The following is an 18,209-nucleotide window of genomic DNA, read 5'->3' on the forward strand; positions in this document are numbered from 1 at the left end:
CACAGTGAGCTTTCTAAGACACAAAACAAAAGTACTACACGTAGGCTATCAGGTGTAGAGTTACTGAGGTACTGACTTGTCACCTCTTAGAAATTCATTGCTTAGAAATCCATAACAAAGCTCTGTGAGGGGTGGCCCCTGGCAGATTAATCTATTTGCAGATAGTGCCTTCCATGTGTGGGGCACTACAGAAGAGTACAATTATTCCTTGCTAGAAATTAAAAACTTCATGCAAAAAACCAATCTTCTAGTGGTTGTAAATAAGCTACTACAAGCTTACAAAATTACCCTTCAATTCTAAATAATAGACGTTACAAAGAGATGCAGGATTTTGTTTCATTTGATCTTTATAGAAAACTAGTGCATAAAAAAAACTTCTCAAACATAACTGTGACCCTGACTTCCCGGTCTCAAAGGGCTCAAGAAAGAAATCTATGATTCGGATATCACTAGCAGTAGAAAGCTTTCAAAAGAAGTGAAGTTTTCAAACCATCAGAAGAGCAGAGGATGAGAGTACTCCAAGGAGCTCTTTGCATGAATCTTCAATTATGAGCAGTGAGAAGGTCCAACCCTAAAACCTTTCAGATGTAACAAAAATGAGGGGCTACACGGAGGTGACATGTGAAAATGAATAAATATGATAAACACAGAGAATGAGAATACCTTCATCAAAGTAGTTTGAAACACAGAATACAGGGTATTATTATACAGGGAATACAGGAAACTTCTCTTTACTTCAGGTCAATAACTACACAGCCTCCTGTGAAAAACACAGAACTAAATAATCCCTCTCTCCATAACAGTGTTACTGAAATGACAAACTGATACTTGGGAGCTCTAAGACAATGTAGCGATAAATCAGAAACTGAGAAAATTACAACTGAATTTAAAAATCAAGCATATGAGGCGCTGCAAAACATATAAATACCACATATCAGCACAACTGAATAGAATGAAGAGTACAGGTAACACCTCATATAGCTTTCCAATTGGAGGGGATAAGGGAAGCCTTAAGAATGACAAACACATAAAAGAAGATAAATTGGTTAAATTACTGATTTTTTAGTTTCACAAGTTAAAAACACAGCCATTCATTGATGATTATTAAAAAAAATTTTAAAAGGAACATTATGAGAAGTAAGATACTTTCCAAGGCTAGGAACAAATGAGAAAGCAGAGGGAGAAAGAGCAACGGCACATAATTCTCAGATAAAGGACAGAGATAGTCAGATGTTCTAAAAGATCAGTGCAAACTAAAAGCATTCTATAAATTCTCTTTGTGACCAAAAAAAGAAAAACTTTCTAGCCTTATGCTTCTTACAATTTTTCTGTCTGCCTATTTCTACAAGTACATTCTAACAATAATCACTAGAACTTTCATAGACAAAATAATTACATAAGTGATGATACAGAAAATGCTTTAGCCCAAATATTCAGTCAATAACACAGAAAATGGGAGACAAACCTGTTAGAAATGAGAATATAATCCTTTAAAAAAGGATTAAGGATTAATGCGTATTTTAATAGGAAATATCCATTGATAAGTTTGTATCAGCTACAACATAAACATTACTACAGCTGTTCTATGAAAACCATACGGGGGGGAACAAGAAAGAAAGAAAACAAACTGTGTAAGATGGTAGCACAGTCATAGTGTGTCTTTGTGAGTCTTCTTTTAGAACACTTAAGATTGCTTTTAATAGATAAAAGCAAATACTAAATAAATCAGTAAAGGTTCAGAGAAGACAGGAGAAAAGCACAGGGAAAGGTGACAAGGAATGCAAAAGAATTCCATTTAAAAGATGAGACTAAACACATAGAAGTTTGAAGGATAGTCACACACTGCTGTTTCCCTCTGAAGTTATGCTTTCAACTGTCTATACCACAACTTCAAAGTTGATAAATAACAGTGTTGAACAGCGTGGCTCACGGGAGCTAGCAGATAATTGTTAGAAAGGAAGGTGGAGTTTAAGTAAGTGTCCTTGCACATGTAAGAAGAATTCCTCTTCCTCTCCATATGTTTAACACCTTAGAGATCTGGATCTCAATGTGTTTTCTATCAACAGCCAGAATAGCTGCTTTCCACTGGGCTGAAACTTGAACTTGATTCAAACCGTCTCATTCCTCTTTCATGCCCCTCCAGAGCGTGTAGTTCTATTCATCATCATTTCCAACACTGCCTTCTGAGATGTCCACTATCAAAGAGTCTTTTCAAACAGAATGATTTCAAACGTTACTGAACTATACCTAGGTTATATCTCATTTTGATGATGTTCAGCCCCTTGACAAGAATGTCAGTGATGTTATTTTTTACCATGAGACAAGAGTGTTTGATTGTAAGGTGTAAAAGCAGTATTCGTGAAAGCTGCCTTGAAGACCTTAATTACTCTGAAAAAGGAAGCTCAGAAACATACAGCACTAGAGTGATCTGCATCAACATAGTTCTGATGGGTCATGGTATATACACTTTGTATGGTGTATAAATAGGGGGAAGCTACTACCTCACGCTGTCTGCAGAATGAGCAAATTTTGTTGGTGAATGCTCTCGCCAACCCAGGTGGGCCATATGATTTCTTTCTGTTCAGAAAGTTACTATCCCTTAAGTCATTTGAGGGAATGGAAAGCCAGAATTAATGTCTAATTATGTTTAGTTTAGCCGTAGCATGCAAAATTCTTATCTCATTTACCTACCCACATGCAGTTACTATTCCCATAAGAGACACTAAAGAGAAATTAGAGCTTTTTGCGAATACCAGCCTAGAGAGTTTCACTTTACAGAAGTACTTGACAAAACCTCCTTTGTAACCACGATGGAAAAACCTAAAGATTTTTTTCAATCACATCACAGCTCACTGACTGTAAAAGTTTTTGTTTTGGTTTGGGATTTTTTTTCATTTTTCTAAGTCTTTCTAGTGTTGGCTATTAAGGAGTTCTCACTTTTTATCACTTTATAAGGCAAAACCAGCTCCGTTTATCTTCTGCTTATTTTCTGGAGCCTGCAGGAAGCCTCTGCCATCCTAAAGAAAGTCATACATAATAGAGCAGCTTTAGCCCAGTAAGCCAGTCTTTCCCAATTCATCAGTCAAAGTGTTATGCAAGTGGCCCCCTAAATTGATAAATTCCCACAGTGCCTGTTGACCCAGCTGCCAAGTGCTCATGCAGCAGGTGTTGTTTTCATGACCACCCTGACAGTAATACAAACTGTTTAGCAGTTGCATTGACCTCTTAGCTATTAACATTGATACAGGCTTCACTGGGGACTAGTTCTCAAACATGACAGAATTTCTTAAGACTAGAGGTCATGAACAAGTATACCATATAAGAATAAATTTGATATGCTGCTGAGTTTAAATCTTAAAAGCTGCGAGTTTTTTCCACATTATTCCCATGTAGTAAATCTGGAGACAAGTAACGAGCTTTTGGCATCTCTCCCAGGACTAAAGGTATACTTTTTAATTTTAGAAACTGTACCTGAAGAGATGCTATATTTATTCTGTGACAAGTAGTAAATTACAATGAAGCAAAATTATTTTTTCTTGACATTTTCCCTTATAAAGGAAAAATATAAACTTTAGGATATCGCTCTAATAGCCAATATCTTACGTGCAGCTAATTGAGGTAAAATTTTACTTTCACGTATTTTGCACCACAATCAGGATTTCCGTGGCCCTCTCATTTGCTAGAATTTGAACATCCAAGAGTTTTGGATTCCCACTTTGGTGGAAAAGGAGAGATTGTTAATACTGTGTCGAGGGCATGATGGAGGAACTATTTTCTGTTCAATGCCATTGTATTACTGATGAATTTGACCCTCCATTTGCATCCATTTACATATATCTGAGTTACAGGCTAACACACATGCAACAACTAAATCACTGCACACTCAGTGGAGCAGTGAAAAGCTGTATGAAGGAAAGCGTGGAATTCTAAGCAATTATATGATGAGTTCTAATCTAATAAAGCTTGTCAGCCTTTTGTATGCTTCAAAGCTAACAACAGAGGTTACGTGCCTGCACCAGCTACAGTAACACAGTCAAAATTATTTTCCATATTTTCCAGTCAAGAATTCTCAGTTCACTGAGCATGTTAGTGAAGGGACCCAGCAAGGGCCCCAGCCTCCAGTACTTTTCCTCCATGTTCCATACACTTAGATTTGTTACAAAGTTTCATGAAAGCATGTTTTAACAAGCAAGATATACTGTACCATACTGTATATATGAACAGCTCTTTAAGATAACTAGAATTGTACAGACCGTATAAATAGTCACTATCAGCTACATTTTTGGCTGACTTTCTGCGCACCAAGTACTGCTCACTGGAAGAGTAATCAAGCTGTACCCTTTAGAGTTTTATAGATTGAGGGAGACAAGTAAAAAAATTCTCTCCAGCTCACAGTGTGGCTCCATCTATTCCCCTCCTTTTTCCATGTCAGGAGACACAGCGAAGCACTAGTTGTATAAACAAAACCTTACGCTGTCTAAGTGCTGGAAAGATCAAGTCCCAGCAGTCAGTTTCGAGACTTATGTTATCTTTGTAAGATTCAGTTCAAAACACTTACAATGAACCTGAAAATTTCCACCCCTTAAAGCCTTAAGAATGTAAAGTGTAAGTATTGTGGGGCAGAGACTTTCTCATGATATGTGTTTGCACCAGAATGGCATTCCAATCCTGAGAAAGAAGTGTGGCTTTTCCCATAGTACAAATAAGGAAAAACAGTAATTCTTCTCACACACAAAAAGGATTCTGCTGCAGCTGCATTTGTATTACTCTTCTCCTAAGGCACTCTGCCAACCAGAATTTTTTCCATCTTTGTTTCTACTCCACCCCACCTTTAATAAATATTATCCAAGGCTGATGAGTGCAAGTTATTGATTGATGGTAGAATAAAAGGCAAAGCTATATTCACAAGCACCAAGAGCATTAGAAAGCTTTAAATTATAGAAGTGGCCAGTCATGCTGCGATTGATACAAAATGGCATTTGTGGATCCCTAATGAAATATGAATAAAATAACCTAAATATTCCAGCACTATCATAGGTAAATGTTTTGTATCTGTCATTAAAGTAAATAACTGTCTACACAAACAAAAATATCATCTTGATGTAGGAGATCACTCTTTGCTGAAGAGATACCACTGGAGCTCTTTTCTAAGAGATGCTCCAGGAACGTGAGGTTATTCTTCATGCTAAACACAATGCTGTACTTGTGACTGAACAAGAAAAAGAGAGGGCTTCATCTAAAATAGCTTGAAAGAAATGGGCTTTGAGACAGATGAAGAAAGAATGTTGCCTCCTATGCAGATGGCTGTACGTATTTTTTTTTCTTGAGGCAGCAATTAGAAGACAGATATTTTTACTTAAAATCTGCTTAAGTGTCCACAGAAAATCACATCATTTGTATTCCTCTTCTCAAAACAACATTGGCTGTGAAGCTCACATGTAATTTTTAAGTGCAGGAACTTCCCTAAGCAGATCATATGTACTGCATTCATCACTATGGAATTGGAATTTCTTACAGGTCAAAAAATAATGGATTATAATTAAAAGACAGCATGGAAATGCGTGAATGCAAAAGCTGAAGAGATTTTTGACGAGAGATGCTGTTTCAAAACCTTTAAGTAATACAGAAGTTTGAATCTGTTTCTCAAAGAAACTTTAGGAATCAGAAGTTGGTACTACACTGAATGATACATCTACCCATTCTTTTTGTTCTTAACATCATTGGGCAGACCAGTTCTGAATGGATGTTTAAATAATCATCTTAGCAATTAAGCCTGAGCAGAGAAAGTGCTAGGGTGAAACAAACCAGTGATCCTGTGCTCTGTTATTCTGCTTCAAAGAAAAATGTGAGAAGCTCTGCAATGTACCATTAAGAAGCTGCATGCCAAAATGGGTGAAAAAAAATCTAAGCCCAGTCAGCTAGTGAGGGAACTCTGTGACATTAGGTATGCGGGCTTACTTTTCCTATAAAATGTTACCCTACCTAGAATTACATTGAATGGCCCCATTGCGCTTAGAAATATCTTATCAAAATCCTGCTAGACAAAGCTAACTATCCTGCTAACCTGGGCTTCACTGGTACCTTAGAAACCACGGGTTCAACTAGTTCATTCAATTTTATTTTTCCCTCAACATTTCATCTGATCTTGAAATGGGATGTGAACAACAATTCCCAATCTTCCTCCTCTTTTTTTTTTTTCTCGTGTTTTCTACACCTCCATCCCATCCATTTCTCTTACTCCAAAGAGTGTCAAGATCTTTTTTCACACAGGTGTACCAGTCTAGGATTTTAATATTTGACAATGTAACAAGCGTGCAATTAGATATTCCCACTGCCTGCACATAATTTAATACATCAGTATGAGAAACAACATTATTTTCTATTCAATTCCTACTATTGTGTACCTTTTTGTTTTGGCTTGTTTTGTTTGGATTCTAGCTGGACATTTAGCCAACTTGAGATGCTAGAGATAATTCTTTGTTAAGGAATATTATGCTGTGCTTTTCTGAATGAAAAAAAGCTACCAGACATCCAAAACAAGGACTGACAGAAAAACTGTACTACATTAGACCTAACACCAAGAAGCTCAACAAAAAAAACAGCATCAGAAATATTTTAGGTCAGCTTAACTAGAATTGCTTTCACGCATACACTTCAGACACTGACATGACCACAGAACGGTCACTGTGGGAAGGGCCCCCTGGGTCCATCCGACCCAACCCCAGCTCCAGCAGGGCCACCCAGCTGCCCGGGCAGCTTCTGAAGATCTCCCCACCCCTGGGCAATCTGTGCCAGCGCTCCATCACCTTCAGTAAAAAAAAAAATGTTTCCTGAGATCCAGATGTTTTAAGGTGCATCCAGACCACAAATTAAAGTCAAATCAAGTTTGTAGACAGAAGCAAAATTTTGTCTCTCAATGTATGCTGTAAAACTTGCTGTTCAGATTATTCTTTCCATTACCTGTATGCATTCACTAAACAGAAGTGAATTCTGAAATTGGAGAAATCCACACAAAAGTTAAAAGCATCAGCAAAATATGTTACTCTTTCTCTGCCCATTCTCAAAAATATCACATATTTTCTTATTTCAACATTTCCTAATGGCAAAAAAGGAAGATAAACTGTCCAGTATGCCTGAGAATAAGTAATTCCTTACTTTGACAGACCAAAGAGAAAAACGAAGGCTAAAAAAAAAGGGCTTTTTCTCCTGGAGAATATCATCTTTCACTCAAGCCCACTGCTTCATTCACTTAATTTTGCCATGGAAGCAAGACAGATTTTCAGTTTTTTTACACAAATTTCCTGTGGGTCTGCCTATCTGAAGTCAGCTACTTGAGCACCATAAGAAATTTGCTGAGATCCCATTTATCTCCTGAGTCTGGAGATATATGCTGCTTGAGATAAGTTCTTTTCACCAAGTTCAGGCTTCAAGAAGTCTCAGGGACTATTATTTAATCTTGTAAAAGTCTTCTGAAGGCAGTTGTATGAAAGAATAATAAATCATACTGCATTTTTCTATATTCTAACAGACCACCTTTACGTTCATTGGTGTTTTTGAGGAAGAAAAAAAAAAAGCCATGCTCTTAGAACACAGATTTCTCCCACTGATAATCCTATAAAAGAATTACCCTACAACGAGAAATGAAGCTTGTATACTATTTTCATTGTCAAGATCTTTCTAAATAGAAGAAAATGAATGTACCTCATAATGAAGTATTTGGTTCATGTACTTTCTCACAGGCCTTTAGTTCCTGAAGAATGCAAAAGAACAGCTCAGTCGGCACAGATACTGACATCTGAATGCTCAAGGCACTGTCGGAATGGGCACTGCACTCCTACAGGAAAATGCTGCTGTAATCAAGGCTGGGAAGGAGAGTTCTGCAGAACTGGTTTGTACATAGATCCATAGCAATATCTGAGAAAAGCAATGATACGGCATAATTTGCTTTTAGTAGTTTGCTAAGAGAATTTTTCGACATCTATCATTGACCATTAGTTCTAAGACAACATAAATGAGATACTGATCTCTTGAGGTGTCGGGGAAGTGTAAGTTTTAATGTCAGTGCAACAGTTAAAACACCTAATACAATGTGAACCACTACAGAATGCAACTAAGAACATAAGCATGACAGATAACAGCATTCTTAGTTTTTTACCAATACTATAAAAATGACAGGAAATTCAGCCAATATATATCCAGTGTTTGGACATTCAACTCCCACCTTCAATTTTATCTTGTATATATCAAATAGGAGTAACTGGTCAGGAAAGAATGTAATATTAGGCCTGCAGGTCGCTATTGCATATTTTGCACTTAGTGAATTTCATACAACTAATTCGGTTTTAGAACATACTTATTTTTCATTCTACAGAATAAAACGACTCCAGTTTGTCAAAAAATTCTATGTACAAGTCATCGCAAAGCAGCTAAAAATCAGAAAATAACTGTAATCCACGACAAATAACTGCGGACCTGTCTTTTTGCTATAGTTTACCTTTGAAAAGTCCCTTCAAAAAGAAACTGCATTCAAATTTGATACTGAGCATGCCACCAAGAGGGCAAGATGAATGAACAAGTGACACTGAGTACTGTGGTTGTGCTATCGGTGTCCCACAGAGACTATGGTTACTGCTGCTGAGCTACATAACTCCAGCCTATACAGATTTTCCAGAAAAAGTGTGGGTACCAGAAGCTGCTATTAGCGAATCAGTACAGTCTCTCAACTTACATTTGCTCAGGGAACTTGATTAGCTGCCTATAAGCAGAGGTGAAATGAAAGACGAAAAGAATTGTAGGGTAGGACAAAGCAAGGATCACACAAAGGACTACAGTATACTTCAGGTTGGAAGGGCACTCAGAAGGACCCTGCTAGGGTCAGCATACAATTCTTGTAGACTGGAGCATAAATTTCAGCAGCTTCAGAGATTTTACTGATGAGCAAGAATGACTCAGTTTGGATTGAAAGATTTGGTACTTGTTAGTTTGGACATGGTTGGGTGCTATTGCGCCTCCACAACTTCAGGATTTCTTTGGCTTGCCCCTAAGAAATGGGATGATGCAGACCACCACTGTCTAAGTGGTATGTATTTCATACGTCTTGTTTTCAAATTATATCATGTTGAAGCCTAAAGTCTTTTGAGATTACTCTCCAATATGCGCCAAAATGAATGCAAGAATTGGTCATTTTCAAAAATCTGCCCCTTGAGTTTCTCAGTCTATCCTGGGTTATAGGCTCAGTCATAGAAAAATACTGCCTACCGCTTATATTCTACAACTTTAACAAATACAGTTTCAAAGCATCTGATATTTCAACCTACTTTGTTTTAAATTTATGTGCTTTACTGTTACTAGACTAGAAAAGTAGTTCTTAATGTATATGTATTGTATCTTTTTGCTGTGTGATACTTGAAAGAAATAAGGAAATTGTTCTTTCTCTTTACTCACAGCGAAGTGCGACCCAGCGTGCCGACATGGAGGTGTCTGCGTAAGGCCTAATAAATGCTTATGTAAAAAAGGCTATCTGGGCCCCCAGTGTGAACAAGTGGATAGGAACATCCGAAGAGTTACAAGGGCAGGTATTCTCGATCAGATCCTAGACATGACATCCTACTTGCTGGATCTAACCAGCTATATTGTATAGTTTTGGGGACTGTTTGGAAACTACACTTTCAACGGGCATTTGTTTTGAATCCTATCATTTTTTAAAGACTGTTATCCTGCAACAAATACCAGTGATTTGATTTACTTTATTAATTTAAATATAATATTCAGAAATGTGCAGATAACTTCATTGTTTATGTGTTAATATCTGTGTACATCTTCCAGATGTACAGGTACCCAACACATATAAGGGCAAGCAGTATCGCAAATACGGTTTTACAGCTAGTGGAATTTTTCTATATGTATTTCTTCATGAGAAATAGTTTACAAAGCAATTCCACTGCAAAACATTTTCATCTAAGGACTTTCCCAATGTCATAATGGATTCACTGACATCCCAGAAACCTTGCGTCTGCAACTGGCTAATCATTGCAGTAAGAGAGCAGTTTTGAACCATCACCATATAAACTGCTGGACTTAATGAAATCCAGTTGTAACAGTTTTTAAGGTGAAATGAACTACGTTATGAGACTATTTCATAACTGCTTTATGCATTCCTATCTAGGCAATTCATTGTAAGACTGTAATCTTCACCTTCATCAATGTAACTCTATTACAGACTGTTACGTATTTCCTTATCTAGCATAGATGCAAAAATCTGGTTATCGCAGCTTGATATCAAGATTGTTTCAAGTGTTTAATAATTAAATTATACTCACATATTTCAAAACCAGTCATCCTAGAAGGTCTGCTTTCTATCATGTATTTTATTTAACAATGGGCACTGGGTTCATCTTACATATTTATATTATTTTATTTTTATAATATAGACATCACTTAGATGAGACAGCTTTACTATGTCCTGTGTAATACTAATGTTACATTTTTCACCAATTTAATTGGAGAGATGGGGAAAGAGCAAACACTTTAATGTATTGTGGCTCTGTATCCTTGTGTCAACTTGTATTCACTTACAATGGATGAAAAAAAAAAACCCACCAACCAAACATTAAAATTCCAGCATGTATTAAAAGCGCTCATAAAACGATTATCACTATAACAGGACAGGCTAGATTATACACAACTAGACTGCCACAGATTTCACACTGAATGGAACTTCACTGGATGAAAGCTCACATTAGCAGTTGTTGGCTGTGTAAGATGTCACTTGTATAAAACGTATAACAATTATTGCCAAATATGGTTTTAAATGTAAATGTTTCTTGAAGAGCTAACGTAAAATTGATTTTTTGTAAATGTATCAATAAATATGGTGTACATGCTATAGTCAGGTTTTTGAAAGTATTAATATTTTAATCAGATATATCTTCCGAATTGGTGCCCTCTCCATCTCTGGGAAGTTATTGGCAGTTTCTTTGTTCATTGTTTGCCAGCTATTAGATTTCCTTTGCACTATCTGGCTTTTATAAAATCTTGCACATACAAAGAGTAGCACGGCCACCACCACGCACACATTAATGGTTCCTATAAGCAGCTACTTATGTCAACAGTTTACAACACTTTAGGCGATAACACCTAGCTTACTGTAACTGTATTGCTCTCCAGTAACAAAATTCTCTTTGCAGGGCAGTGACATGCAACAACTTTTCCTTTATGGAACGTTGTCAGTTTTGATTTAATAAACGGTAAATTTTTAAGCACATAAAAAATGTTACTTGCATTTATCTTAATAAGCATTCTAGCTAAGAGGAACAGAAAATTACACTTGCCTTCCATATATGTTTGCTTGAGTTTCAAGTGACCTCATGCCAAATGGAAATTGGTTGAGAAATCTTGGTTAAGTGCTTAGAGAACAACAGTCTGCATTAAAAAGTGCATGCATAATTTTGCACAATGTAGATTCAACTGACAGTCCATTGAAAGACATCTCAGGATTAAATGAGCATGAAGACCGAATTGCCCTCTCACCCCAAAAAGGGTGGTCCCTTATAGTTACACTAACACTTCATTGGCTAAGCAGTGTGACCAATCTGAAAATGAACCCTGCAGTAGCATCTGTAGGTTAATAGCAGCTCTTTGTCTCCACTGCTTTCTGTCTTTAGTCTTTTTCCTGAATTCCATCACAAAAAGTTTTACAATTAAAAATGTCCTGACAACCATTTTTGTAAATTGACCTTACCATCTAATCTTTCCTTATTCAATGTGGGTGACAAAAATGTGAACTTCTCATGAATGAGCCAGCTGTCTAAATCTGTCAGATAGTGCAGTTTTATTGCACCCTTCATAATCGGTAAAGCCAGAAAGTCGCTGAAATATTTTAGCAACTTTTAAGTATCTGACAGAGACAACATCTTTAACACTTCACTTAATGAGTGTGTTACAAAATAAACTTTAATTCATGATATTCTCAGTAGCCAGCTGGGGAGATGTGATAGTTCGATTCACTGTTTAAACTCTAAAAAAACTCCACAAACTTCCACAGATGGTACCTAAATTGAAGATCCCTGGTAATGTATATGCCACAGTCACACACACATATAGCCATTATATGCCATAACTGTGAAGAGAAGGGGTAACAAAGAAGATACAGTCTTCACCTTAATAATAAAGACAATTTAGTCTACTAGTGGAATCAGAAAATTAAATGCTATTAAAAAGGAAGAATTAAATCCAGGTCTCATTCAAACCAATGGAGAAACAAAACAAAACAAAACCCCAAACACTCTCATCAACAGTGCTGAAGCCAGAAAACCACTTTCAAAATTGAAACAAATACTTATGTTTATTAAAACAAATTAAAAGAGAAAAGTTTGAGTCAAAACTTCAAAACTAAAAAAGAATCTATGGGAAGATTAGGAGGAAAAGAGAAATAATTTGTGAAAGGTGTTTTGCTTCAGTTTTAAATCATTTTTGGTAACACGTGAAAGCAGGCATCTGCATTAAGCCCAGATAGATATGTAGGAAGTCCCAGAGGAAGAGAAATATTCTCAAAAAAAAGACACAAAAATCCCAACTGCTTATTTATCAAAAGAAATTATACTATTAAAAACAGCAAGTAAAGCCTAGGCCTAGCCACCCAAGATGCTAATATAAAAAGGGCAACTGCAGTAATTGCCTGAGAATTGGCATACAAGAAAAAAAAAAGGGGGGTTGTAGAAAGCCTGCTGCCAGCCAGGTCATTCCACAGCCATTCTCACACAATCTCTGCAAGTGTCCAAGAATAAAACTGAGCTTATAAATGAAACTAGATAAATGAGGCAATTAGATAAGGGCCTCCAGAAAGGATTTTATGTGTGTGTTCAAGTTGTCTCTGTCTCTGTCGCTCCTAATCTTTTATTCCATTCATTTATTCCTTTACTGTGAGATACTGCCCCCTCGGTTCCCAGTACATTGTACATTTGGAGCATTCTTTCAGGCTTTCTATTGTTAAAAGAGAATAAATATACCTGTTGCTAGAAGCCTAATTCTATTCCTGATGTAGTTTTCAGCTCTCATCTTATTATTTTAAGACGGAAAATCTTTCTGTTTCTAAGATGCTTCTTATCAGAAAAAAGGTATATTATTTGAATATTAGAAGTGTCCTTTGTCCATAGATAAGTATTCAGACAAAAAGAAAAAAGATGTTATGTTAAATTAGCTCCGAATGGTTTTACTCCCACTTCAGAAACAAGAAGGAAAACAAACAAACAATAAACAACATTAAGCTCACTTTTCTGATGCCTCCAGTAAGAAATAATAACTCAAACCTTTCACCTGAAAGAAATAAATTTCTTCCATTAACAGCCTGGGACACAAATGCAGGTCCACTGTACCTTTAAATCCTAAGAAGTTATTCCATTTCATGCATCTGAATTCTGAATTAGATATAAATAAAATATGTCTTATATTGGCAACTATGAGAACTCTTTTTTTTTTTTTAAATCTCCTTTCATTCACTTCTCTGCATTTCAGCTTTGCAGCTCATTCCTCTCTAGAACCACAGCAAACCCCAATAATCCCAGGTTGCCACAGGTGTTGCTTCCTTTCTTTCAAACTGTATAATAATGGATGCATCAAAGAATTGGACCAGAAGACTGAGACCTTTATCTTTCAATCGCTCCACAAATTGTCATCTTATAGTGACTTCTGGTGCTGTAGCTTAGCTGGACACTGGTTATATTCAGGAGTAAGAGCCTCCAGCTGCTCAGCCTCAGAGGCAGTCAGAAATTGACTGATTTCAATCCAGTAATTAGATACCTCTAGTAAAAACCAGAACAATATTCCTCAGATGAAAATATGTTGCTTTTCATGTTCAAATATACAAAACTTTGACTCCAAAAGCACTTCAGCCCAAGAAATCTTTTACAGGAGTAATTTTTAAAAGATGTATTTTACTAAGAATTCTGCCAAAAAGGCAACCAACATCTTATATTTATTCTAACCCAAATTCACAGTAAAGACCCAGCAATCTGAGTTCGGGTTACAAAAAGCTGACAAATATTTCCAAGGGTAGTTTCAGATAAAAATGTTGTAGAAATACTGAAAAAAAGTAGCATCATTTCACTAAAATTTTCCTCTTTTTCACAAGGGGAGTAATCCAGTGAAATAATACGTACCATTTAGGGTATAGGCGTGAAACAGCTGAAGCTACCTGAAAGCTCAGTGCAGGGTTCCTTCACACTCTGAGGGCCTGACTCACTGTCCAATGATGTCAACTGAAAATCTCCTATTGACTTCAATAATTATAGGATTAAGCCCTCAAAAGATATCCACTTAGCTGGCAGGACTTCACTACAGATGTCACTGCACACATTATCTTTCTGTCTGCATCTGCAGTCATTAAACTCACTAAGGTTTTCCAGAACAGGACTGCAGATTCAGACCTGTCTTTAAGTACAGAACATATCCGACCCTGTTGAGTTTCCTTATAAATACTGCCAACAGTTACACAAGCGTTCTGTTATAACTGCCAGACTTTTCATACTTCTTTAAAAATGCTGAGGAGTTAATACACCTTTTTTCTCCTTTGCACATACGTGCTTATGTCAAATATTTAAGCGCATGCCACTAAGCAGGAAAATAATTTAAACAATAAGTCAGCGGTTCCATTTGATGAAATGCACGTAAGAAGGCAGAGCCAAAAACTGCCCCCACAGAAAAGACAGCATCCCAATTCACAAACATCAGTGGAAAGGTTCCTGCAGCTGTTCTGAGTCCAGTTTTACAGAAGCTCCATTCAATGTATTTAGGCACATTTTCAAACCTTTCTTCATGTATTAAGTAGGAATGGAGTAATACTGCAATCAAAAATGATCAAACTTGATCAAACAACAACTAAAGTTCTAACCATACTAATAAGTAAGAATAGTAAGATTGAAAGCAAGGAGACTACTCAAAGTACTAAAGTAGCAGGTATAAACAAGTGCAAGACTGGACACAAATAGGTTTTCTGTAGGCCCGTGCCAGGCCAAGGGTTTGTCTGCTTGCCTTTGTATGCGCTGACTTCAATTAACAGCGTGCACTAGAAATTTATCACGCTGTAAAATACTGAACAGACAATAAACAATTTTAGTATAACAATTAATTCTACATAAATTTATACTGGACAGACTGACCGATCAGACAGTATTACTAATGCTTTATCTTGGATAAGAGAAATATTTTAATTTCACAGCACTGTATAAATGGTTCAATCAACCTTTTTCTTTCAGCTCACTCCTGAGTTGTTAATAATTACTAATTTGTCCTACGCATTGGGAAAAGATTATCATGCTATCTCATAACTCAACTAAAACTCTCATAGGCTTCCATGGAAGTTTTTCTTTATGCTGTGCAGTTTGATTGGAAAGCCAAGTGACACATCAGCTTACCAGAACTCCAGATGCTGAACACATAACTCTACCGATCATTTCATGCTACGGGAATGCACAAAAATTAATGCTTTGTACTACATGCACTTCTTTACCTATTGTGTACTGTACACACATCAGCTTCCACAATCAAAAGTGTCAGAATTTACTGCTAACATGTTCAAACAGCAACCTGGCTTGTTGCAGAAGAGTTTTATCTCTGTGAATAAAATAACCAAAACTTCCCATCTGCTATACATGACCAGTAAGGTCTCACACACTTTATAGTTAAGTTCCTCTTAAATTCCGTAACATTTTCCCATTTATTTTCAGTTTGAAATGAAAGAAATGAAAGCAAAAGTGAAAAAAAAAACCTTTCAATGAAAAATCATTTAAATTCTCAGAAATTGCAGAAAAAAGGTGCCAGCTGAAGTACGTGAATGTACATAGAGGCTGTGTTCCCAAAATTCTTGAATGGGAAGAAGACAGAGACATGCGGCTGTTTGTCTTTTCCTGTGTCTGACTTGCATCACGTCAACTAAATTCCATTTTCTGAACAGAATTTAGAAGAGTCACTAAAGGAAAAAACACTCTAGGCAGTTTCACAACCGGTGTTGTTCGGAACGGCCTTAATTCCTATCAAGCTACATCGAGACCAGAAACCATCTGGTATTAGGTCACCACATGTATCTTGTAGAGATCACCACTAATACCAGAAGTGGTAATTCTACCCTCTGAATTATCCAGCAATGCTATTAGCTGTTCCCCACAAAACACACTACAGAATGAGAACTTCAATTCCCTTTGGAGAACAATTAGATTTTAATGGGAGCCAAGCAGGAAAGGAAAAGGAAATAACAAAAATCTGTCACTTAAGAACATAACTGTTGTGATACTCTGCCATTCAAGTAGCTCTATTATATAGTAGCCATCAAGTACTGTGTGTACATTTGAAATGTGGGAAAATAGCTTAGGAAACATAATTCAAACTACGTTTATGTCCATAATCTGTATTATAATACTAAGCATATACAGGCACCAGTCTAGCAGAGCACAGGAGCACGCAAGTCATTTTAAGCACATGAACCTCACCTAAGTCATGTGCTTAACATTATTAATATAATTGCTTTCTTGCTTTGAGAACTTACAAGTCGTTGCAAGTCTACCTACGTAGATTACATATGCTAGGTGTATTTCTTTATAGGGAGACAGCATGGCTGAAGTTCAAAGCAAGAGAATTCAGTTACCTTGTGTCACAAATTCTAGATAATCTTAAACAATTGCATCTTTGTGCCTCCAACTTCCATCTGAAAAGCAGTGAAACCAATCCTTGTAAAGCGCTTTGAGCTCTTCAAATGAAAAGTGCTACGAAAGTACAAATTATAATTATATTATTGAACATCATGTATGTATACACACTATTATGTAATATATAATATATGTATAATGCATATAAATTCTAACAAATGTATTTGTGTAATATCTAAGAAATTGAACAGTTGTATCTGGAAGTGATAAATGCATAGAGTTGGATTTATTGTTAATCTGTGGATTTAATGATTTTCTAGACAAAAGGACATTTAAGTGTATAATTGCTTTTCTTAATTTAATATATTTATGTAAATGCATGCCTGAAGTTTTGGATAGATAGCTATTCTGTGTCCCTTAAGCTAATAAAATATATTAAACTTTATCCTATAACCCAAAGTACATGTACTGCTTTTTTTTCTTTTTAATATTTTTATTATTACTAAATACGTAATTTAAAATTCAGCACAATTTTAATTTGAAATCGGCTCTTTGATCTTGTCAGCAAAAGCGAAATGCCAGCATTTCATATATTCTTTGAAATGCACTCTGGCTTTATTTATATAAATTCCACGATGCTTTCATAAAATGTGACTGACATTGCTATTATTCTTGGAATGAGAAGTTTGGACTGAGGTTTCCTGTTTGCTCCTGGATAAATGAGAGCAAAAATTAAGACCTCCCTATTGAAAAGATACCTGTTTCATTACAAGCAATATGTGAACGTACTCACAGCTTGAACAAAGGAATTTCCCATAAAGGCTTTTCAGGTATATATATTTTGGAAAACTAGTTGGGTAAGTGTGGAAGAAACACTGGGCGATTCCTTTGTTTTCTTCATTTAACATCTTCAGAGGAGTCCATCATCTGATAAATGCATGTTAAATCCAGATGTACCATTTGCAGTGATTTAAATAAGGGTCATAAAAAAAGAAAGCTATGTTGAATTCTTGCATTTCTCCACTCTCAAGGAGCAGATTCTGTTCCACTGAAGGCAACACCTAAGCATACCAGTGAAAGCAAGGTCACTCTATATATTTGTTGGTATAAAATAACATTTAAATAATGAAATTTAGTTGCAAACTGCACTTGCAACTTAAGTTTGCCAGGATAAAAACCAGCTTGGACAAGGGGCACCAAAGAACCTTTTCTTTACACCCTAGGTTTACTTTACTGGTTGTGAAACGCTGAAGTCTCACATACTTAACTTACACACAGCGTTTAGTCTATCCTGAGTTCATTTTTCAGATGAATAAACGATGCATTACTGAAACCAAGATAATTGTGCTATCTCTCCACTTCAGATGTAAGCCAAAACAGTCTTGCAATTTTCATGAAATTGTTTTTCCAGTTTTCAGCTGGTTACACCACTAGTGATACGGGAAGGTGGCCAGCCAGCGAACTAAGATCCAAGGAAAATTTGAACTTCACCCAAATTTGAGGATATTTGGAAACTGTATTTTATTTCAGCTTCTCAATGAATAAATATAGCAGCTGCAGTAACGTTCTTTT

General features: G+C 36.3%; 2 protein-coding genes across 6 annotated transcripts in view; one reads left to right on the top strand and one right to left on the bottom strand.

Annotated features, from left to right (window-relative positions):
- LOC125692016 (hedgehog interacting protein) overlaps positions 1 to 9,785 on the top strand; it is a 68,980-nt gene extending 59,195 nt beyond the window's left edge. For both annotated transcript variants that reach the window (XM_048942047.1, XM_048942049.1), the window contains exons 12-13: positions 7,740 to 7,888; positions 9,447 to 9,785. In XM_048942047.1, the coding sequence (XP_048798004.1) occupies positions 7,740 to 7,888; positions 9,447 to 9,640 (343 nt within the window). In that variant the 3' untranslated portion in view covers positions 9,641 to 9,785. The remainder of the gene's footprint in view (positions 1 to 7,739; positions 7,889 to 9,446) is intronic.
- The window catches only part of ANAPC10 (anaphase promoting complex subunit 10), a 156,949-nt gene that overhangs the window by 57,181 nt on the left and 81,559 nt on the right, over positions 1 to 18,209 (bottom strand). The window lies entirely within an intron of this gene.

This window comes from Lagopus muta, chromosome 4, assembly GCF_023343835.1.
Source record: "Lagopus muta isolate bLagMut1 chromosome 4, bLagMut1 primary, whole genome shotgun sequence".
NCBI lineage: Eukaryota > Metazoa > Chordata > Aves > Galliformes > Phasianidae > Lagopus > Lagopus muta.